This window comes from Osmerus mordax, chromosome 10 (genome assembly GCF_038355195.1).
Source record: "Osmerus mordax isolate fOsmMor3 chromosome 10, fOsmMor3.pri, whole genome shotgun sequence".
NCBI classification, from domain to species: Eukaryota; Metazoa; Chordata; class Actinopteri; order Osmeriformes; family Osmeridae; genus Osmerus; species Osmerus mordax.
In genome coordinates, this window is record NC_090059.1 from 5,997,678 (window position 1) to 6,021,009 (window position 23,332).

General features: G+C 38.9%; 2 protein-coding genes across 3 annotated transcripts in view; one reads left to right on the plus strand and one right to left on the minus strand.

Annotated features, from left to right (window-relative positions):
* On the plus strand, positions 1 to 14,905 carry LOC136950296 (LIM and SH3 domain protein 1-like). Its single transcript, XM_067244545.1, has 7 exons — positions 1 to 216; positions 982 to 1,076; positions 6,068 to 6,152; positions 8,967 to 9,074; positions 13,938 to 14,010; positions 14,092 to 14,177; positions 14,377 to 14,905. Exons 1-7 carry the CDS (start codon positions 148 to 150, stop codon positions 14,548 to 14,550), a joined length of 690 nt encoding a protein of 229 aa, XP_067100646.1. The 5' UTR covers positions 1 to 147; the 3' UTR covers positions 14,551 to 14,905.
* The window catches only part of LOC136950295 (kelch domain-containing protein 1-like), a 23,945-nt gene continuing 15,512 nt past the window's right edge, over positions 14,900 to 23,332 (minus strand). For both annotated transcript variants that reach the window (XM_067244544.1, XM_067244543.1), the window contains exon 14: positions 14,900 to 16,448. In XM_067244544.1, coding sequence (XP_067100645.1) covers positions 16,338 to 16,448 — 111 coding nt within the window. In that variant the 3' untranslated portion in view covers positions 14,900 to 16,337. The remainder of the gene's footprint in view (positions 16,449 to 23,332) is intronic.

Consider the following 23,332-nt stretch of genomic DNA (forward strand, 5'->3'; position numbering starts at 1 on the left):
ACCATGAACGTGCAAAGAACCGTGCGCTCTGGGCTGCAATTTCGAATTTGAGGAATTATCTGGCGGGGCTTTGGGAATAGGCTACTAAGTAGGCTATATCGGCAAACCACTTGTGTGAATACATTTGTAGAAGAAAACCATTCCAACATGAATCCGTTATGTGGAAGATGCAATAAAGCCGTTTACCCCACGGAAAAACTGAATTGCTTGGATAAGGTATGGATGTAGCCTAGGCTACTACAGATTATGGATGTTGAAGTGATCATAGCTAAAAATGCTATTAATTCATAGTTCCGTGTTAGAAAAAAACGTTGTAGCCTAATACTCCCTAATTAATCTATTACATGAAAACGAAAAACTATGTGGCAGTTAGATTTTATAATTTGCCACCACACAGTAAATGTATCTCCCTAACAGCCTACTTCTACACGTTTCAAAGTTATATAGAAATATCGTTTTCATATATTGGCTGTAGTCTACCTATATTCACCACGGCTATATATTTTACTGAGGTTACCATAATGAAAAGTGGGTGTGGTTGACACACTATTAACAATTTATTTCCAAAGGGTCCATCAGATTTATGCAGTAACCCTGGAGGCAGGATATTTCTATTAAGTTGTGTAGATAAGTGTGGTTTAGTCGTTGATTAAAAACCTAGAGGTAAATCAACAGTTTGTGTATCGTGTGAAGCTAATTGTAATACCATCATATTCAGATTGGTGAAATTAATAGTGAGAATATAAAGTTGTCTTTTCTGGAAAACTTGTGCCAACATGTAGACCTACAAGCACCACTCTCCTGTGCAAGTATAGAATTTCTCTCTATTTTAGCATAACAATGATACTTGTCATTGGTTAAAAATACCTATACATGTATGTATTTGTGTGTGAGTGAGTGTGCTTAGGGTAATTGCATAAAAAAGAGCTGCATTTGTGTCAAGTTTAGAGAAAATAATTTCCTTTTTTTTGTGCTTCACAGTATTGGCATAAAGGGTGCTTCAACTGTGAGGTGTGCAAGATGACCCTAAACATGAAGAATTACCAAGGCTTTGACAAGAAACCATATTGCAGTATGTAAGTGGCATCATTTATCAGTATTCTTATGAACATCACAAATAAACCAACCACTAATGTTGTCAATGACCCTGAATGATAGACAAACCTGTACGGTATTTTATAATGGGTGAGTCAGGTTGTCTTTTGTTTTGTACTTGAATGGACATACAGAAAAAACTCCTGTTAAAGGTTGTGAAAATGGGAAAGTTAACTATTAGACAAACTGATAAAGAAGATTTTTGAAAACTTGCTGAAGAAATATATAATGGGAGAGACAGGCAGACAATACAAAAACAGTAAAAAGTACACTCAAGATGACCAATTGAGTCCCCTGACCACACACACATACAATTTAAGAAAATTTCCATCACACAGGGATGTCCGCAGGGAACTTTCAAATGTCTGTCGATTGTGGGGTAAACGCAGATCTGATGTTAGTTTTAAGGGCAAATGCTAGTTTTAATCTTTAACGTTACAATTGTTTTAGCACTTTTATGAGATATTTATTTTATCAATGCTTTCGGTTAATGTGCTCTTTACGCTTACATTTTGAAGTTAATATGAAATAAAGTAGTTTAAAACTAACACTCCACTGAAGGCTCAGTGAATGTGTGTGCTGAAGCACACAACAGACAATATACATATATACACACACACACTTATATATGTCACCTCCGGAATTATTGTCAGCCCTTAGCAAAGAGAAGTAAACATTCACCTTTTTGTAATTCAGCTTAATGTCACATTGGATAAAAGAGAACAATTCAACCTTTAATTGAAATAAAGGGAGACAAAAAAGTCTGTCCCAAAAAATAACATCCTCTATATTACTAGAGTGTACCTGGAAGAAAGTAAGCAACAATAATATAATTCACAGTGAGTACAAGCAGTTAAATCAGTTACAACTAACCAACAAGTGCAGCGAGTCCATCAATAAGTGTCATAGTGTTCCTGGAGGAAATAAACTAACATCTGATCCAACAAATCTTTCTTAAGTACCGTTGTACTCCTGGAACAAGTGTGTCTTTAGCCTTTTCTTGAAGGTGGAGAGACCATTGGGACTATCTGGCCCCCCAATCCACCATTGGGTGGCCAGACAGGAGAAGAGCTTGGGTTGTGAGCGGGCACTCTTGAGAGGTGGGACCACCAGACGGTTGTCCGAAGAAGACACACACACACACACCTACCCCCACAAACACACATTAACTTCCGTTCAAAAGTTTGAGGTCACAGAAATGTCCTCGTTTTCCATGGAAGCATACAGAAAATTAGTTCTAATCTGAAATATAGCTAAATGAATAATACATGTAGTCCTTTACAAGGTTAGACATCGTATATTTTATATACATTTTATATTTAAATAATGATTGTGTCCTTTGAGCTTTGTTTTTGTCAAATAATCCTCCATTTGCAGCACTGACAGACTTGCAGACCTTAAGCATTCTATTTGTCAATTTGTCGAGGTAATTTGAAGAGACTTCACCCCATGTTTCCAGAAGCACCTCCCATAAGTTGGATTCTTACATACCATATGATCAAGCTGCTCCCACAACAGCTCAACAGGAGTGAGATCTGGTGACTGTGCTGGCCACCCCATTATAGACAGGACACCAGCTGACTGCTTCTCCCAATGTTTTCTACATGCATTTTGCAGTGGCGGGCAGCCTCAACAAAATCATTGCCGGCGCTGCTTCAGAATTCTATGAAATATCATAGAAATCAAGTCACAATAATATGAATCTCTGAATGTCCGCAGATTCATATTATTGTGAACAGTGACAGGAAGTCAATCACTCACAAGTCATAACAACTGAAAAAACAACAGTGAGAGTATTTGGTATAGCGGAGCACTTTCTCCTCTCTGGTCAACCTGATAGTGACAATCAAGCAGTGGCGTTTTTAAGGGTAAAAAATTGTTGGGGCAACAAACATTTCAAAATATTTTATTAGATTTATGCACACTTTGTAGTTTGTACAGAATATGACATATCAATCTTATTTAGGTGATATGTAGGCTATATAACCTTTGTCTGAATGAAAGACTTGTGCAGGGTGTTTGTATGTATATGTGAGAGAGAGAGAGAGAGAGAGAGAGAGAGAGAGAGAGAGAGAGAGAGACTCTTTGACTATAAAGATACCTTTAATGGACAGTCAAAACTGCCAGCTAACTACCTGTTAAACATTTTGAATCCTACTTATTTATGTTGAAACAAAGACTGAAATTATTTTTTTGGGGACAAAATACAAGAATCTAAACAAAGAACGGACCCCCTTTTTACAACTTAAAAAGCTTTGTAAGCAAGCAACAAAATAGTATATAGAAGACTAGGAAAACAGTGCCTTCTTTTGTGTGCTGACCACTGAACTTTTTCTTAGAAAACCACTCCAAGTTAAACCCACGATTATTTTTACCAGCAGTTTGAGTTATTACAGTATCCCATGGTTGGTGGGCACCAAGCCGCTTTATTTTCAATTAGTTTTTGCTGTGCCCCACCTGCCCCTAATGACCAGTTGCCACTGCAATCAAGGCAGAGGATATTCCTCCAAATAGCGCAAGAGAAAACGTACATTTAGCTAGCTAACGTTAAGTTAGCTATATTTTAGTTAAAATTTATATTTACAATGTAATGTTTGTGATGTTGATGGCCAACAAATTATTCAATTAATCATTTAATAATGTTCCAGCTAGTCTAGTAACTAGCTCTAGTAAGCTAGAGCTAGAACTAGACAGTAGGCCTACTCAAGCTATAGAGCGAACTCGGTGAACATAACTTCAGTAAAGAAAAGACAGTCCAACTCAAATCAAAATGTATTTGTATAGCCCTTTTTTTACAAGCAATATCACAGAGGGCTTCACATACGCCCATAGAACTGCCCCTCAACCAACATAAACCCTCAAGGAAGACAAGGAAAAACTCCCGGAAAAACTCACTAGGAGAGAAAAAATGGAAGAAACCATGAAAGGAGCGATTCACATTTACATTGTCATTTAGCAGACGCTGTTATCCAGAGCGACTTACAGTAAGTACAGGGACATTCCCCCGAGGCAAGTAGGGTGAAGTGCCTTGCCCAAGGACACAACGTCATTTGGCACAGCCGGACCAGCACTAACCGGCAACCTTCTGATTAATAGCCCGATTCCCTAACCGCTCAGCCATCTGACTCTAATTCAGTGAGCGATCCCCTCCTCCAGAGACGGTTGGTGAAAGAGAGTTGCAGAACACAGGCTTAACATGGTCATACAGCATGGAAGTGTCAATGGGTGTTGAAATACAAAATCCAGTGTTCAACTTGGGTCAGTTGGTAAATGTCAGTATAAGCAGAGGTAGCCACAGGGCTGGGGACTGTGATCAGCGCAGCATCACAGGCCGGGGGGTGAGGACAGGGACCAGGAACTCACTGTCGTCCGTCATGGAGACAGGTTTCCGGTTGGCGACTAGATACAGCTTTGGCAGACTGTCACAGATCGACATCCACTGGCGACCAAGTCCAGCGATGACCGACCCACGACCAGGCAGATGCTGACATCTCAAACCCCCCACACCACAGGGTATGTGTGGAGGGGGGACAGAGAGAGGAGAGCAGGAATTAGAGAATGCCAAGAGCAGCTAACAGTTACAGTAATATTAGAATGAGATCCCCACTGGTCAAGTGTGGACTAGTGCAGAAATTTAGCAGAGCAAAACGGGTACTTGATGCAGCCCGAGACACTAAAATGGCGCCAGCCCCCCTCGGTTGGAACATGAAATCTGTTCCAGGGAAGAAAAAATCTAAAATACATTATTCCTTTACGAATAAGAATGCCCCGTCCCCTGTCGTCTCCAACTAGTAACAGAAACAATAACAGTAACAATATACAGTAACAGGTTTACTTTATTTGTAAAATCTAGATGGGGCGACATGAACATATAGAAGCTTTAAGTTGGAACTGTAGAACTGCAGTATATTGCAGACACAGTATCCAACTATGTTTACCTAAGCTAGGTATGTGTTAAAATATTCTTGATAGGATTTTCAGATGAGTTTGTCAGCTAAAAAATGTTCACTCAGAAGAGAAAGATTGTTTCAATGAGGAAGATAGCACTAGTAGGACATTACGAGTCAGATGGGGGTAGAGCGTAGGCTATATATGCTCCGAAAATTTTGAAGAAAAAGACACTAATCAATTTGTCCTCTTCCTTAGTTTTGCACCAGGGCCTCCCACTACTATTTCTATTCTGGTTAGAGACAGTTTGCACTGTTCTGTGATGTGTTCACATGTTCTGTGTGTATATTGTAACACCATGAGAGGCTGTTCCTCGGTATGTCGGGCCTGAGTAGTGTCACGTGGTTGCCAAAAAGAACACAAAGCAAGGTTTGCTAAAATAAAATATGTTTTAATATCCACAGTTGCCACAAAAGAAAAAAGGTGTAACTCAGGGTTCTTCGGTACAAAATGGCAACAACAATATTATGCCATAAACAACTGAAAAATAGGGGAAAAGGCTTTTAAATGGTTTTACTTCCCCCTCAGTGTGTTGCAATCAGGCCACAAATCTACTCTTCTCACTGCTCCTCTCTTGCCTCTCCTCTCTGGAGCCAATGTAGCCCTCCTGTGTGGCAATCATGTCTTAATTCTCCTCATGTGTGCTAATGCACACCCATCTTGGGGATTGTAGTTCGGTCAGCAGCCACCAATGGGATTTGTAGTCCTGCATGACCTCAGCCACTGGAGAGGGACATATCTGCCCCCTAGAACCCAGTCTCTTGTGGTGTCAAAACATATGTATGTGTGTGTATTTGTTCATGGATGTGCGTGCCAGTGTGTCAGGATGTGTGTAAGGATTTCCTTCTAATCCAGGATGTCTTTTCCCTGACACCATCATCTTGGCACAATCTTTTCCAGTGGGGGGCTTCCTAACATGAATTAGTTTAAAGTAATTTGTGTCCAGAGTAATTTATAATGTTGAGTCTTGACCAATGCCCATGGAGGAATTCATCTTCATCTCATCTCTCATCCTTTGTTGCAGGCACTACCCGAAGACCTCCTTCACAATAGTGACTGACACCCCGGAGAACCTTCGCCTCAAAGAACAGAGCAAGATGAACAGCCTGGTTAGACCACAGAAACGCTCGCACACATATACAGATGCACGTTTATGAATATACACACACACATTGCCTCTGCTCCTGCCAACATTTTATCCTCCTTCTTACTAACATTAAGTATCTAATCCTCTTGTGTGTTCCTTCTCACCCTCACACTCCATCTCCCGATTAGAGGAAATCTCTAGTGATGTCACACACTCTTTCCCACAGAAAATTCACTGATCCCTAGCATGCAACCACACATCCAACGGCAAATAAAGCTTCTTTCAGATTCAGATTTCTGATTCAGATTCTGAACACCATGACTCGACTTGTAAGACCCACACAAGGCTCACAGACTCTTATGGCAGTCGATTTACACTCTCATAACCCCCTATCTCAACCCTATTTCCGTTTTATCTTACATTCTACATCATGTCATGAAGCTATGTGTATGCACAATAACGAAAACAGTTGTTAAGGACATTGACAGTTTGTCTCTTTATACAAATCCTTTATCCACAACATCATCCTTTTAACACAAGTCAGCAACACACACACACACACCAGCCTGCATGCTCTGAAGCCAGTGTCTATGTAGACTTGGAGTCTTACAATAATGTTGAGCTGAAATTAGCTCCTGTAGAACTGCAGTATATTGCAGAGACAGTATCCAACACAATACATTTATTTGTACCAAAAGAGCAGGTTAGAACCATTAACATTGATACCTTAAAGGTGACATGACATGAAAACTTCACTTTAGGAGGTTATTTAACATTAATATGAGTGCCCCTAGCCTGCCTTTGGTCCCCCAGTGGCTAGAATTTTCGATAGGTGTAAACCAAGCCCTGGGTGTTTTTCTCCGCCTTTGAGAAAATGAAGGCTCAATTGCTCTGTTTGAAAATCTCCTCCTTGTGACGTCACAAAGAGGAAGGTTACCTCCCCTCTCCCTGCTTTTCCCGCCCAGAGAATCTGCCCCGCCCATAAGAAACTGAGCTACGACTGTGCAAGTGTTTTTATCCTCGAGAAACATCATAGCTTGCAAACGAACGAAGCATTACATTTGCTCAGTTTGGATGTACAAAGGAAAACCAAAATCTTTTTACAGTTCCTTCATCCGAGCCTCTGAAGACCCAGTGTCTTAATTTAATTTTCTCTGGAAATGCTCCTACACAACTTCTGTTGTAGGCGCATTTGTTTTGTAGGCTATGTCTACGCCAAACACTTCAGCCACGACTGTTTCCTCAACTTGAGCTTATACAAAACTGGCCTTGCTAGTGGAAAGGTAGATAGCATCAAGTATGTGTGTGAATACACACGCTGTAACGTGAGTATTGTACACTTCTTTGTTATTTGGATAACCGTTCTGCTGTTGGTGTTATGGCGCACACGATATCCGCCTTTCCCCTCATTGAAATGACTGAGTGTGTACCTCTGCAAACCAGGGTTATCAGATGAGAATGGGCAAATTCGAGGCATCTTACAGCAACGGGGCTACAGCCATTGCGATACATCCATTTTAAAAATTAGCGCATGGTGCTGCCCCTCCGCTCCTCATTAGCATTTAAAGATACAGACACCAAAACAGCGCGTTCTGACGAAAGCTCCTTGTGGGACTGCTAGTAGTGGCTGTAATTCTGCACCAAGGCTGAATTTCGGGAAAGAGACTTCTGATACGGTACTATGGGACCACTAAGGCCTATATAAAAACATCCAAAAACAGCATGTCATGTCACCTTTAAAGTTAAGGCAGTACCACAACCTATGTGTACATAATGGTCCATATTGCTCACTCTTTCATACATATTTATATTTGTCTATCGTCTATCGTCTCTCCAGTTTTCTTTTGGGGATTTAAGCTTCAAACCTCCATACATGTCTGTTAAAAATACATACTGTACACCTCTATCTCTATTGAATATCAGGGAAGATAATATATTTAACACTGATCGACTTATTGTCCTCATTTCTAAAACAGGTACACAGTATGCAGTTGTCTTTCCTCTCCTACCTCTTTATCACATTTTCACCAGCTGTATTTACCGTTCCTAACCATAAAAGTCACTGCCTTCTAGCACCATCTCTGAAAGTGTATTCCTCATAGCAAGTAGATGACTCACTTTTGTGTGTGTATGTGAGTACTGTGTGTGTAAACATAGGATTGTGTTGGTCTCTCCCTTCGAAATAACAGTTGTTATAACAGTATAACAGTGGTTGCTGCATCATAACTTTAAAGAAGACTATTCAGTGTGTTATTTAGTCTACATAAGTGTGTTCACATGCATGTGTTTGTAAGTGTTCAAGCAGTCTTTGATGGAGTCCAGCCAGCTCAGTGTTTAGGTAATGGTCAGTCAGCAGGCATCTGAGACCACCTAGAGATATTTTTTATATAATGTCTGTATGTGCCTGCTGTTTTCAACTGGCAAATGGAGGTGCTATACTTATGACTGTACTTATGACTGTCCAGGATTGCTTATGTGATAATTTGTTACCTTTTCGACAACAAAAATAACTCCCGCTGAAGTGTAAGAGCAACAGTCATATCAACCAAGAGCATTGTTTCAGTTGCTAGTTTATGTCATTATAATGTGTCTAGAAAGTAGCTGTAGAAATGTACATCTATGACTTTTGGTGCTCTCTTTTTAGTAGCTCTTGCTGTGTGGTTGTGTGCATTGGTGTGTGTATATGTGGTTTTGGTTAATGCGTTGCTGGGCCATGTGTGGGTGTATGCTCAGTGCAGCCTCTAAAGATGGCAGGCCCCCTACATTTCAACATTAACGATTTAACTCCACTTTGTGTGTGTCTGAGTGGATGTTTGTTTGTGTGTGTTCATGACAGGCAATTTACAAAGAGGAGTTTGAGAAGAACAAGGGGAAGGGCTTCAGCGTGGTCTCTGACACTCCTGAGATGCAGAGAGTGAAGAAAACTCAGGACCAGATTAGCAACGTAAGTTTGTTACTTAAATGTCTACCAAATTCAGAAACACCAAACCAAACTAGAGAGGGTACAATTTCTGGGGAAATTGTAGGGTGTGCTTGCTTGCGTCGGTTGCACAGGGGTCCATTTTTGAATGACATTTTTACAACTGATTTCTGTATATTTTATATGAAAATGCATACTTATTATTTGTAAAGATTAAATAGATTTAAAAGCATTTTTTTTTTGCTGCTCATTTACAACTGAAAATACGAGTGAAGTGTAGAATGAAATAGATGTCTTCTCATTTCCCCTGCAAGAGGCAGCCTCATCGTTGAATCAAAACAAATAAATTTCGTCAGACCGGTGTAAAAATGGACCTAATCTCTATGACTTAAACGTCATTTTAAGTTTTTCCCTTCTCGTGATATTTTCAGGCATGTAGCCTACTCATTGCATTCATTCATTAATAAAGAACCCCCTTTGAAGATTATTCTACGTTACCCGGCAGTAGAAGATGGAATCTCGATTCAAACAGTACCATCTGCTAACTGAAAATATGTCCCCCAAAACGTAAATAAGCTTGACATTTATTTAGTGGAAAATCGCTCATTCATAAAAAGTAGACAGTTCATTGTCAGTAACAACGCAAAATGCGATATAGCCCTGTGTGGAGAAGCTGCCCCGGTAAATTGTACTACTACAGTACAGTAGACTACTGCTGTGTTCGTCTTGGTAACGATTGCGTTGGTTGAATTGGATTTAACGTTCCGTTGTACGGTTTAGGCTGAAATTAATTATTTTCATGAACAGATTGACAACATTTAGGCTGTGGCAATGAAGTTCAGGTTAGTAGTTAGATAGACTTTTGATTTAAGTAAGGGGAGTGTTTGACTTCCTAAACAGCTGTGTACTGTAGATGTTTTTGTAGTGTGTCTCGCGTAAGCTACAGCGTTGCAGTGAGCTACACTGGTTTGAAACCACAGGTAATGGTAATTTAACCAACAAATCGTTTACTAATGTCAGAATAAATCCTACAACGAAAATGTATATGTGAGGAATGTTTATTTTAACGATTGAAAACAGATACATCATAGACCACTGTAGTATGTGTTGCCCGGGCAACACAGGCTAATGTCATGATGCTAATACTTCAGTGAAATAGTAGACTACTGTTTCCGAAAGTAGATGTACTTCCTTAATAATATCATCTTATACTGTACATTACACATCACAATTGTGTGTCATATCACAAAGTAAAATGAGTAAATAGTTATCACCCTAGCCTCTTTGCTTGTGGCGTTTCTGCAGCTGCCTTGCAGTAAAGCTATAGTTAGCCTAGCTATCCCCCAAGTTAACAGATGCGAAACGAATGTTCTGCCAAAGGTAGTCACGCGTGTTTTCGTGACGTTAGAGACGCAGTGACGTTAGTAACGTCAGTGACTGTGGCTAGCAAATTAGCCACCGTTAGCTTCACTTTTCTCCACAAAAACTTAACTTAAGCCTAAACCATGCAACGGAACGTAAATTCCAATAGAAGCAACTCAATCGCTACCAAGACGAAACTTTTGACACCTACGTTGTCTATGTAGGCCAAATATTGAATGAGTTTTAGGGGGGCAAAAAGAAATAAAAATAATAATAATATATATGTGAGAGAACAAAAGTTGTGCCCTTGCCGAAGGCAAAGCACACCCAACTAGAGAGGGTACAATTTCTGGGGAAATTGTAGGGTGTGCTTGCTTGCGTCGGTTGCACAGGGGTCCGTTTTTGAATGATATTTTTAAAACTGATATTTCTGTATATTTTATATAAAAATGCATACTTATTATTTATAAAGATTACATAGATTTAAAAGCATTTTTTTTGCTGCTCATTTACAACTGAAAATACGAGTGAAGTGTAGAATGAAATAGATCTTCTCATTTCCCCTGCAAGAGGCAGCCTCATCGTTGAATCAAAACGAATACATTTGGCAGACCGGTGTAAAAATTGACCTAATCTCTATGACGTAGCTAAACGTCCTTTTAAGTTTTTCCCTTCTCGTGATATTTTAAGGCATTTAGCCTACTCATATTGCATTCATTCATGAATAAAGAACCCCCTTTGAAGATTAAATCTACGACGTTACCGGCAGTAGAAGATTGAATCGCGATTCATACAGTACCATCTTCTAACTGAAAATATGCCCCCAAAAACTTAAATAAGATTGACATTTATTTAGTGGAAAATCGCTTTCATAAAAAGCTCACTGGTAGCGATCATTGTCAGTAACAACGCAAAATGCGATATATCCCTGTGTGGAGAAGCTGCCCCGGTAAATTGTACTACTACAGTACTAGTAGACTACTGCTGTGTTCGTCTTGGTAGCGATTGCGTTGGTTGAATTGGATTTAACGTTCCGTTGTACGGTTTAGGCTGAAATTAATTATTTTCATGAACAGATTGACAACGTTTAGGAGTGCCGAACATGTTCTGTCGCCGTTTGACTTCCTACAGCTGTGTAGATGTTTTTGTAGTGTCTCGCGTAGGCTACAGCATTGCAGTGAGCAACACTGGTTTGAAACCACAGGTAATGATAATTTCACCCACAAATCATTTACTTGTAATGTAATGTCATAATAAATCCTACAACGAAAATGTATTTGTGAGGAATGTTTATTTTAAAGATTGAAAACAGATGCATCATAGACCACTGTAGTATGTGTTGCCCGGGCAACAGAGGCTAATGTCATGATGCTAATGCTTCAGTGAAATAGTAGACTACTGTTTCCAAAAGTAGATGTGGGCCTACTTCCTTAATAATATCAGCTAATATTGTACATTACATTTCATAATTGTGTTTCACATCACAAAGTAAAATGAGTAAATAGTTATCACCCTGGCCTCTTTGCTTGTGGCGTTCCTGCAGCTGCCTTGCAGTAAAGCTATAGTTAGCCTAGCTATCCCCCAAGTTAACAGATGTGAAACGAATGTTCTGCTACAGGTAGTCACGCGTGTTTTCGTGACGTTAGTGACGTAGTGACGTTAGTAACGTCAGTGACTGTGGCTAGCAAATTAGCCACCGTTAGCTTCACTTTTCACCACAAAAACGCAATTTCTACTTAAACCATGCAACGGAACGTAAATAAAAATACAACCAACGCAATCGCTACCAAGACGAACCTTTTGACACCGCCGTTGTGTATGTAGTCCAAATATTGACTGATCCTTAGGGGGGCGAAAATAAATAATAATAAATATATATGTGAGAGAACAAAGGTTGTGCTCTCGCCGAAGGCTTGAGCACACCCAATAATATATATGTGAGAGAACAAAGGTTGTGCTCTCGCCGAAGGCTTGAGCACACCCAATAACATTCTGGCAACAATAAATATGATCAAACAAATTATATTGTGTCAATGTGATTCAGTCTGTAAACTGATGTTATGGTAGTTCCCAGGTAATGTGCATTTTACCAGCCTTTACCTTTTTTATTTGTCACACCCTACTGCTGTAGATAGTTATAGTGAGAAGATAAATGACTAGCTAAAGTCAAATGACAAGCTTTAGTCTGTGCTTACTGTGTTTCTCCAACACTGGAGGAGCACAAATGCACGCATGCCGCTTTTCCAAGAGTCTTTTACCTATCTTGGCCACCTTCAACTGTCCATTTTCAGCAATGTATGACTCAGTTTTAAGGACATGAGAATAAAAATGTGCAAATAGCTTTCAGATAGCTTTCCAGAAGGGGTTCCTGAAGTTAACATGGCTTGCCTTAAACACTGAGGTTACAGCTCAATAGTTTTAACATACTCTATTATGTATGATAGTCCACTCCCTCAATCCTTATCATTGATACTGAAGGATACATGAATAGTCTGATGTTTTAGAGGATTGTAAAACTGAAAATCGCTCAATTCTGCGGGTTCTGTTATGGTAAAAGAAGGAGTTGGGGGTGGTTGGCTTGTTCAACAAGTGCTTGTTCTCTTTAGATTCCTTTCTGCTAGTGTTTCTCCCTAGAGAGCAGATCAAGGGAGTTTAGCGGGCAGCAAACATGGGGCAGACATTCATTCTGTCCATATAGGGAAGCTCCCCCTTGGACTTGGAGAAATGTCTGAAATGCAGTGTCTGAGGGAGTCTAACTGACACACTCCACTGACTCCGGTCTGTTTGTGGATGTTTACCCTTGATGCCATGTTTGGTGTAGTAATGTGCTACTGCTGTTGGACTCACTTTGTATCCCTTATGTTGACCATGACTTTCAAGTGATATACAACTTGATAAACTTGATTTCTTTCTTTTGCTGTGTTTATTCATTTTTTTCTCTCCAGCCACCCCCCCCATAATTTCTTGTTATCTGAGTACTTTAAGGACAGAGAGTTAGGACTGCGTGTCGCTTATCCTCTCTGGACATCCTGCCTTCGTTTTTCTTAGCCCCCTGCCCCCAGGATTGTGGCTGCATTCCAAAAAGCTTACGTGTATGTCCTTGTTTTTATAGCCCCCATGACTATTAAGACAGTTTTAATGTCTGGCTAGAACATCTAGTTCTATACGGTCATTGCAAATGAGTGTGAATGAAAGATTCAATAAGGAGGCAATAAAGTACAAATTCTGTTTTGAATTCAGCCCATGTTCGACAACACAAGTCTTGATTGTTATATTTTCAGATGTAATTTGTTAGGTTAAATTGTAGAGTGATAACGATAACTTTTTAGGGTGAGGTTACAAACAGTTATGAATATGGTATGTTTTTCATGTTGTAGTACATTTGCTACATCCTCCCCCATGTCATCCCTATCTCTGCAACTCCAAAAATGGTAGTGAGCACAACCAAATCACTGACAGAGTGGAAAGGGGATAAAGTGACACCTAGTGGATGTGACAAGAAGCAACTAAAATGTGTGTTTACAGATTAAGTACCATGAGGATTTTGAGAAAAGCAGAATTCGAAGTGATGCGCCTCCCCCTGAGAATACCATGCAAGGTAAATGCCACAAATACACACACATACACACAGACTGAATCGACTTGCAGTGAACTATGTGTTTCTTTGTCACGTTTACAGAAAATGTACAGCAGTCACCAGCTAACCCGCTGAGCTACAGCCATCAGGCTGAGCCAGTGAGTGCTGTACCGCCACCTAGTGGAGAGGTAGGGTGCAACTCTGCAACATGAAATACATTCTTCCTCCAGTATGCTTTGTTGTCCTTTTCTATTACATGTATTAATGTTTCCCTGACCCTTTCCTTAACCCCTGCTGTGGGTTCCAAAACAGGGTTTTTTCTTCTCTTCACTTTGTTTTGTTTGTTGCTTTGTAGAGATTATTCTTCCTATGTTTGTATGCTTTCAGAAGCGCTTCCGGGCAGTTTACAGCTACACAGCCACTGATGCAGATGAGGTGTCCCTCCAGGAAGGTGACCTGGTCGTAGACGTGCAGCAGATTGACGAGGGTTGGATGTATGGCCGCATTGAACGCACAGGTCAACAAGGAATGCTCCCTGCCAATTACGTCCAACCGCTCTGAAACCTGAGCGTTGGGCCTTGCTCTGTAGTGTGAAACGTTACAAACAATGGAAATGAAATGTGCTGTGTCGAACAGTTATGACCATAAAGTGTAGGGAACCTGTTTAATTCTACAAAGTGTGTGTCTATCTGCTATGCTGTAAATGCTTCACATTACAAAAATAGACCTAGCAGAACAGATGAAGTAAAGAACAAGGAGAATTGGGAGGGTGGTAAGAAAAGCAGAGAAAATGACAACCAAAATGTAATTAGATGTAATGTTTACATTGCATTAAATGTAATGTAATTGTAATTTTAGGGAAGATTGGTTCAGGGTAGATGCAATGTTGTATTCACATGCCTCTCAAGTTATTTCATTTATGTTTATTTGATTTCAGAATGGACAATTCACATTAATTAACATGCACTTAACTCATGGAAATGTACCAGATTTAGCCATACAGGCTCATTTTCATCTGCATTCCCTGGCAAGTTGATGTTATACAAAAACAATGAAGAAGGAAAAAAAAACATAGAAGATCACATATGTACATAGGTACACACAAACCACATAAGCACAGACAAATAGTAAAACAATGACATAACCACTACTCCAAATTTTGACAGCATGTATGATTGTCCATTAACCACTGTTATGGATTTGGAGAAAGAGTTGAGAGATGTGTAATGTTCCAGGATTGTGCTGATCAGTAGGAAGAAAATGACTGCTGAAAGATACTTTTTCAATCTGGTATTTTACAATCCCTTCTGGTAGATGAGTTTTCATTTAGTTTGATTAATTAATTTAGCAGACCCAGACCATAACACATTTTATTCAAGTAAAATATCGGCAAATTTCACATTTAGTTAATTTTACACTGATGATGAATTTCAGTTTCAATATGATAGAAATTCTTACTGCTAATTTTAGCCTTTGCTTACCAACAAATACCAGCACTTGCACTTGTAGCTATAAAATACATTGCTTCCTTTATATGTGGGCACAGCAGAGAGGCGATTGCCATATGTAGGCATTTCCCCACAATCTGATATTGCTTCCATTTGCATGTATTATACTTGTTTTAAAATCTGGTATGATGATGACTACACAACCATGTAGGTATCATAATAATAACACATGCATGGACAAGTACACATTTAGGCTTTGCGATTAATAATCAAATGTCTCCTGAAAAGTGGTTGACCAATACCTAAGAACAGTACAACATTAGCATTTCGATTGATAATATGCAAAGAGTATATTGAACAGTAAATGGCCAATCCACGATGCCATATTAAAATCTCGTAAGTAAACTGCTGAATATTTTATGTATTGAGTGTGAAATAGATTCCTTTGCCAAACCAAAATTGAAAGTGTTCAACTTCTATTACAGCAGCAGCAACTTATATTTGGCAATAAATCAATGTAACTAGTTAGCATTGTTGAACAAGGAAAATACGTTTGTTTAAAGTATGTTTATGCTACAAAATACCAAAGATCAAACACTTTCACCAAACTTTTTCAACAAACAATCCTGATTTCTGTTGTGTGATGTGAAAAGAGTATTCACATAATAATTGGTATCACTTAAATATGCTTTTAACGATATTATAGTGGTAGATCTCTTCCATTTGTTGTCTGACAGAATTTTCAGTTAAAAAATAAAAGGGTTCGATTTTGATTACAAATTATAAATAAATAAAAACATGGCACAAAAGTGAATAATTGTAGGAAACAGCCTTTGTCTGAGTAAACCTATATGATGTCAAACAAAAATTGAGTCCAGCTGTGTTTTATCCTTGGGACAGTTACTTGAAAAGGTGACTTTTTTGTTCACGGTTGTCAGGAGTTTTGGTGGCAGCCATGTTATTTGTTCTTGCACAAGCTCTGCGTTTTGTCCTAAGCAGTCCTGACATAATCTGGAAACAGAAGTCACATTAAGGATGATAATATGGGGACTATTTCTGACAAAGGTAAACTTTACATTGGTTTCCAATTCCCAAAATATTTAATGGGAAATATGTACATGTCATGATGTTTCTATATTATCTGCTTTAGTAAAACCGTAAAATATACCTATTCTTCATAATTTACACTGGCCAATTTGAGGAATGTCATCTTGTTTGCTGCTTCAAATGATGAGTCTCTATGACTTAGAACCATATCTAAGTCATATCTTAAAGTAACATAAGAAACTGAGACCTAAAGTTGGTAGTCAGCATATATGTAAAATGTTGGCGTACAAAAAAAGGTTTAGAGAAAATCTCTTTCTTTAAGCTCCTTAACACACGTCATCTAGTCACTGGTTTGAATAAGATCAAAACAGTATTAGTTTAGTTATAAATACCACATGTTACAACAGCCTCTAAACTTTGTTTCACCACCTTATAATTTGTGAATTTATGGTTGGACAAGCACACATACACATAAAAACAAGGCTAATCCAGTATTATGTATTTTATATACTATATATATATATATACATATATCTGTGTGTATATGTGTGTGCACATATAATGTATGCAGAATGTTCCTTTCAGCCTGCATGTGCTGCCATCCTTTTAGGTTTGCATAGGATATCTGATTAAACTAGAGAGGGTACAATTTCTGGGGAAACTGTAGGGTGTGCTTGCTTGCGTCGGTTGCACTGGGGTCCATTTTTAATGACATTTTTACAACTGATATTTCTGTCTATTTTATATAAAAATGCATAGGGCCTACTTATTATTTATAAAGATTACATAGATTTAAAAGCATCTTTTTTTTGCTGCTCATTTACAACTCAAAATACGAGTGAAGTGTAGAATGAAATATGATGTCTTCTCATTTCCCCTGCAAGAGGCAGCCTCATAGCTGAATCAAAACGAACAAATTTGGCAGACCGGTGTAAAAATTGACCTAATCTCTATGACTTAAACGTCCTTTTAAGTTTTCCCTTCTCGTGATATTTTCAGGCATTTAGCCTACTGCATTCATTCATTAATAAAGAACCCCCTTTGAAGATTATTCTACGACGTTACCGGCAGTAGAAGATGGAATCGCGATTCAAACAGTAGCCTACCATCTGCTAACTGAAAATATGTCCCCAAAAACGTAAATAAGCTTGACATTTATTTAGTAGAAAATCGCTCATTCATAAAAAGCTCACTGGTAGCGATCATTGTCAGTAACAACGCAAAATGCGATATAGCCCTGTGTGGAGAAGCTGCCCTGGTAAATTGTACTACTACAGTACAGTACTAGACTACTGCTGTGTTCGTCTTGGCAGCGATTGCGTTGGTTGAATACGATTTAACGTTCCGTTGTACGGTTTAGGCTGAAATTAATTATTTTCATGAACAGATTGACAAAGTTTAGGCTGTGGCAATGAAGTTAAGGTTAGCAGTTAGACTTTTGATTTAAGTAAGGGGAGTGCCGAACATGTTCTGTCGCCGTTTGACTTCCTACAGCTGTGTAGATGTTTTTGTAGTGTCTCGCGTAGGCTACAGCGTTGCAGTGAGCAACACTGGTTTGAAACCACAGGTAATGATAATTTCACCCACAAATCGTTTACTTGTAATGTAATGTCATTATAAATCCTACAACGAAAATGTATTTGTGAGGAATGTTTATTTTAAAGATTGCAAACAGATGCATCACAGACCACTGTAGTATGTGTTGCCCGGGCAACAGAGGCTAATGTCATGATGCTAATGCTTCAGTGAAATAGTAGACTACCGTTTCCAAAAGTAGATGTGGGCCTACTTCCTTAATAATATCAGCTAATATTGTAAATTACATTTCATAATTGTGTTTCACATCACAAAGTAAAATGAGTAAATAGTTATCACCCTGGCCTCTTTGCTTGTGGCGTTCCTGCAGCTGCCTTGCAGTAAAGCTATAGTTAGCCTAGCTATCCCCCAAGTTAACAGATGTGAAACGAATGTTCTGCTACAGGTAGTCACGCGTGTTTTCGTGACGTTAGTGACGTACTGACGTTAGTAACGTCAGTGACTGTGGCTAGCAAATTAGCCACCGTTATCTTCACTTTTCACCACAAAAACGCAATTTCTACTTAAACCATGCAACGGAACGTAAATAAAAATACAACCAACGCAATCGCTACCAAGACGAACCTTTTGACACCGCCGTTGTGTATGTAGTCCAAATATTGACTGATCCTTAGGGGGGCGGAAATAAATAATAAATAAATATATATGTGAGAGAACAAAGGTTGTGCCCTTGCCGAAGGCAAAGCACACCCAACTAGAGAGGATACAATTTCTGGGGAAATTGTAGGGTGTGCTTGCTTGCGTCGGTTGCACAGGGGTCTGTATATTTTATATAAAAATGCATCGGGCCTACTTATTATTTATAAAGATTACATAGATTTAAAAGCATCTTTTTTTTGCTGCTCATTTACAACTGAAAATACGAGTGAAGTGTAGAATGAAATATGATGTCTTCTCATTTCCCCTGCAAGAGGCAGCTGACAGGCTGAATCAAAACGAATACATTTGGCAGACCGGTGTAAAAATGGACCTAATCTCTATGACTTAAACGTCCTTTTAAGTTGTCTCTTCTCGTGATATTTTCAGGCATTTAGCCTACTCATATTGCATTCATTCATTAATAAAGAACCCCCTTTGAAGATTATTCTAAGACTTTACCGGCAAAAGATAGAATCGCGATTCAAACAGTACCATCTGCTAACTGAAAATATGCCCCCGAAAACGTAAATAAGCTTGACATTTATTTAGTGGAAAATCGCTCATTCATAAAAAGCTCACTGGTAGCGATCATTGTCAGTAACAACGCAAAATGCGATATAGCCCTGTGTGGAGAAGCTGCCCCGGTAAATTGTACTACTACGGTACAGTACTAGACTACTGCTGTGTTCGTCTTGGTAGCGATTGCGTTGGTTGAATTGGATTTAACGTTCCGTTGTACGGTTTAAACTGAAATTAATTATTTTCATGAACAGATTGACAACGTTTAGGCTGTGGCAATGAAGTTCAGGTTAGTAGTTAGATAGACTTTTGATTTAAGTAAGGGGAGTGCCGAACATGTTCTGTCGCCGTTTGACTTCCTAAACAGCTGTGTAGTGTAGATGTTTTTGTAGTGTGTCTCGCGTAAGATACAGCGTTGCAGTGAGCTACACTGGTTTGAAACCACAGGTAATGGTAATTTCACCAACAAATCGTTTTCTAATTTCAGAATAAATCCTACAACGAAAATGTATATGTGAGGAATGTTTATTTTAACGATTGAAAACAGATAACGCTACATCATAGACCACTGTAGTATGTGTTGCCCGGGCAACACAGGCTAATGTCATGATGCTAATACTTCAGTGAAATAGTAGACTACTGTTTCCGAAAGTAGATGTACTTCCTTAATAATATCAGCTTATACTGTACATTACACATGACAATTGTGTGTCATATCACAAAGTAAAATGAGTAAATAGTTATCTACCTGGCCTCTTTGCTTGTGGCGTTTCTGCAGCTGCCTTGCAGTAAAGCTATAGTTAGCCTAGCTATCCCCCAGGTTAACAGATGCGAAACGAATGTTCTGCCAAAGGTAGTCACGCGTGTTTTCGTGACGTTAGTGACGTAGTGACGTTAGTAACGTCAGTGACTGTGGCTAGCAAATTAGCCACCGTTAGCTTCACTTTTCGCCACAAAAACTTAACTTAAGCCCAAACCATGCAACGGAACGTAAATTCCAATAGAAGCAACTCAATCGCTACCAAGACAAAACGTTTGACACCTACGTTGTCTATGTAGGACAAATATTGACTGAGTTTTAGGGGGGCAAAAAGAATAAAAATAATAATAACTAGAAACGGCTGTTCCTGCGAAACAGCAGTGAGAATGCTGAAAACCTGAATGGGGATAGCTGACCATGCTAAAAAAAGCAGAAAATTGTGAACATTTAGTAGAAAGTTATAAGCTGAAGCTTCAAAGCAACCGAAAGGTATTTTTGAAAGGGGCTGGAGCAGCATTCCAACAATGATTTGAAAGGATTTATCATTACTTTTAAAGGGAGAATAATTTGCACAAAAACCTTAATATTTAAAAAAGTATAAAAGTGATAAATGAGAAAATACCCGCAAGCTGAAAGCTGAAATTAATTTCAAAAATGTTTGAGTCACACAAAAGAGGCAGTGTGGAATCTGAACTGCATCATCTAACAACGCTAACAGCTAAAATAGCCTACAATGCGGGAGAAGCTGAAAGCTGAACTGTTAAACAGAAGAAGTAGGCTAGCTAGTCGTAAAAAGAATATTATCGTTTTAACAGCTGAAATTATAGTTGGGATAGTAATAGCAGTAGCAGATGTAGCCTATCATTGAGTGCGTTTACTCGGCTTTCTTAGTAGGATTCAATGTGTTGATGGAATGAAACATACAGCAGTAGGGCCGATACAGGAAGACACGGCGACACTTTGTTGCAGAAGGATGATGGTGCAAGTTTTGGCCGTGGAGCATACAACGATTAATAAAAAAGAATCATGTAGACGCGTTTATTGAGTAATCGCATAACTAATTACACATGTAAACGGAGTAATCGTATTATTGGTATAACCGAAAATTACTAGTAATCGGGTTTCTCATGGTCAAGTAAACGTACCAATCACCTGTGTGAGAGACTGAGTGGTGCGTGTCTGTCGTTACGGTGATGGTGCAGCTATGATTGCTAACGCTCTGAGGGCAGAGAATAAGAGAAATGTAGCTAGAATCCACACCTCAAACAAGTTAACCTAGACGCAAAACTGTACGTCCAATACAAAAAATAATGATATTTTCCGTGCCCAAGACTGCCGAAACCAGAGATATCCTTTCTATGTTTGTGCGGTCAGAAATACAACTCTTGGCAGTTTCGAAAACGTGTACCCAACTCTGCTTTCATGTTGCGTGTCTGTTTGGTTGCCACGGTGATGGCGCAGCTGTGATAGCTAACGAGCTAGGCAGAGAGAAAAACGAACATTTACCTAGCATCCACACCTCAAACAAGTTGACCTACACGCAAAACTACACGTCCAATCAATAAAATTAGGATGTTTTCCGAGACCCAAGACTCTGCCGAAACTAGAGATGTCCTTTATATGTCTGTGCGGTCAGAAATATGTCTCTACCGGCAGTTTCAAAATCGTCTTCCTTCTTGCTTTCTCTGACGGAGTTTACCCACCTCTCCATTGAAGTTAGTGAGAGAATTTGAAAGGCTGCTCTCGCTTCAAGGCTCATAGCTGAAAATAAGTCAATGTGAGCTCTTTAGTAGTTACATTGGCTGAAAAAGGAAAATCTTTCCTACATTTTAAGGTATAACTTGTTTCTGTAAGTTAAACTATATGAACGTTAGAGGAATTTGTTTGACAATTTAGTTGAATATCAGAAAAAGAGCAGCCAGCCAGCAGTGTGCCACTCTGCTTGCTTCTCATTCATAAAAATCAAGAAGGAGCAAACATTTTAATGTATTTCAAACTGTCATAATTCAAAATTGGCTGAATATTTGAAAAAGCTGAATCATTTGGGAATAGCTGAATGTCTTGTGAACATTTTAAAGGTTGAATGGTGTCTCTAGCTGAAAGTATGCTGAAGTAGTTACGTTTGAAAGAGGAGGAAGTTTTTTAATGATTTGAAAGGATTTACCATTACTTTTAATGGGAGAATAATTTGCACAAAAACCTTAATGTCTTAAAAAGTATAAAAGTGAGAAATACCAAAAGTCATAGCCAACATCTCCTGAAGGAGCTGAACGTTTTGATACAAGAATTGTAGGAATCGGTGAAAGTATGCAGAACTAGTTAAAGGCCAAAAAACGGCGGAAGAACTAAGAAGTTGATATAATAATAATAATAATAAAGAGAAACAGGAAAACAATAGTGAGAATGCTTAACAGCATTCTCACAATAACTAGAAACGGCTGTTCCTGCGAAACAGCAGTGAGAATGCTGAAAACCTGAATGGGGATAGCTGACCATGCTAAAAAAGCGGAAAATTGTGAAAATTTAGTAGAAAGTTATAAGCTGAAGCTTCAAAGCAACCGAAAGGTATTTTTGAAAGGGGCTGGAGCAGCATTCCAACAATGATTTGAAAGGATTTACCATTACTGTTAAAGGGAGAATAATTTGCACAAAAACCTTAATATTTAAAAAAGTATAAAAGTGATAAATGAGAAAATACCCGCAAGCTGAAAGCTGAAATTAATTTCAAAAATGTGTGAGTCACACAAAAGAGGCAGTGTGGAATCTGAACTGCATCATCTTAGCAAAGCTAAGAGCTAAAATAGCCTACAATGCGGGAGAAGCTGAAAGCTGAACTGTTAAACAGAAGAAGAAGTAGGCTAGCTAGTCGTAACAAGAATATTATCGTTTTAACAGCTGAAATTATGGTTGGGATAGTAATAGTTCAATGGAGAGGTGGGTAAACTCCGTCAGAGAAAGCAAGAAGGAAGACGATTTTGAAACTGCCGGTAGAGACATATTTCTGAAAATATCCTCATTTTATTGATTGGACGTGTAGTTTTGCGTCTAGGTCAACTTGTTTGAGGTGTGGATGCTAGGTAAATATTCGTTTTTCTCTCTGCCCAGCTCGTTAGCGATCACAGCTGCTCCATCGCCGTGGCAACCAAACAAACACGCACCAGGAAAGCAGAAGGAACACGTTTTTGAAACTGCAGATAGAGTCGTATTTCTGACTGCACAGACATATAAATAACATATCTGGTTTCGGCAGAGTCTTGGGTCTCGGAAAATATCCTTATATTTTGGATTGGACGTACAGTTTTGCGTCTAGGTTATCTTGTTTGAGGTGTGGATT

What these genes read in the sequence shown, in the direction of transcription:
- LOC136950296 (XM_067244545.1), top strand. Translation starts at nt 148, where the DNA reads ATGAATCCGTTATGTGGAAGATGCAATAAAGCCGTTTACCCCACGGAA. An exon ending in CTCAGGACCAGATTAGCAAC is followed by an intron (nt 9,075 to 13,937) that starts GTAAGTTTGTTA and finishes GTGTGTTTACAG; the next exon opens with ATTAAGTACCATGAGGATTT. An exon ending in TACCGCCACCTAGTGGAGAG is followed by an intron (nt 14,178 to 14,376) that starts GTAGGGTGCAAC and finishes GTATGCTTTCAG; the next exon opens with AAGCGCTTCCGGGCAGTTTA.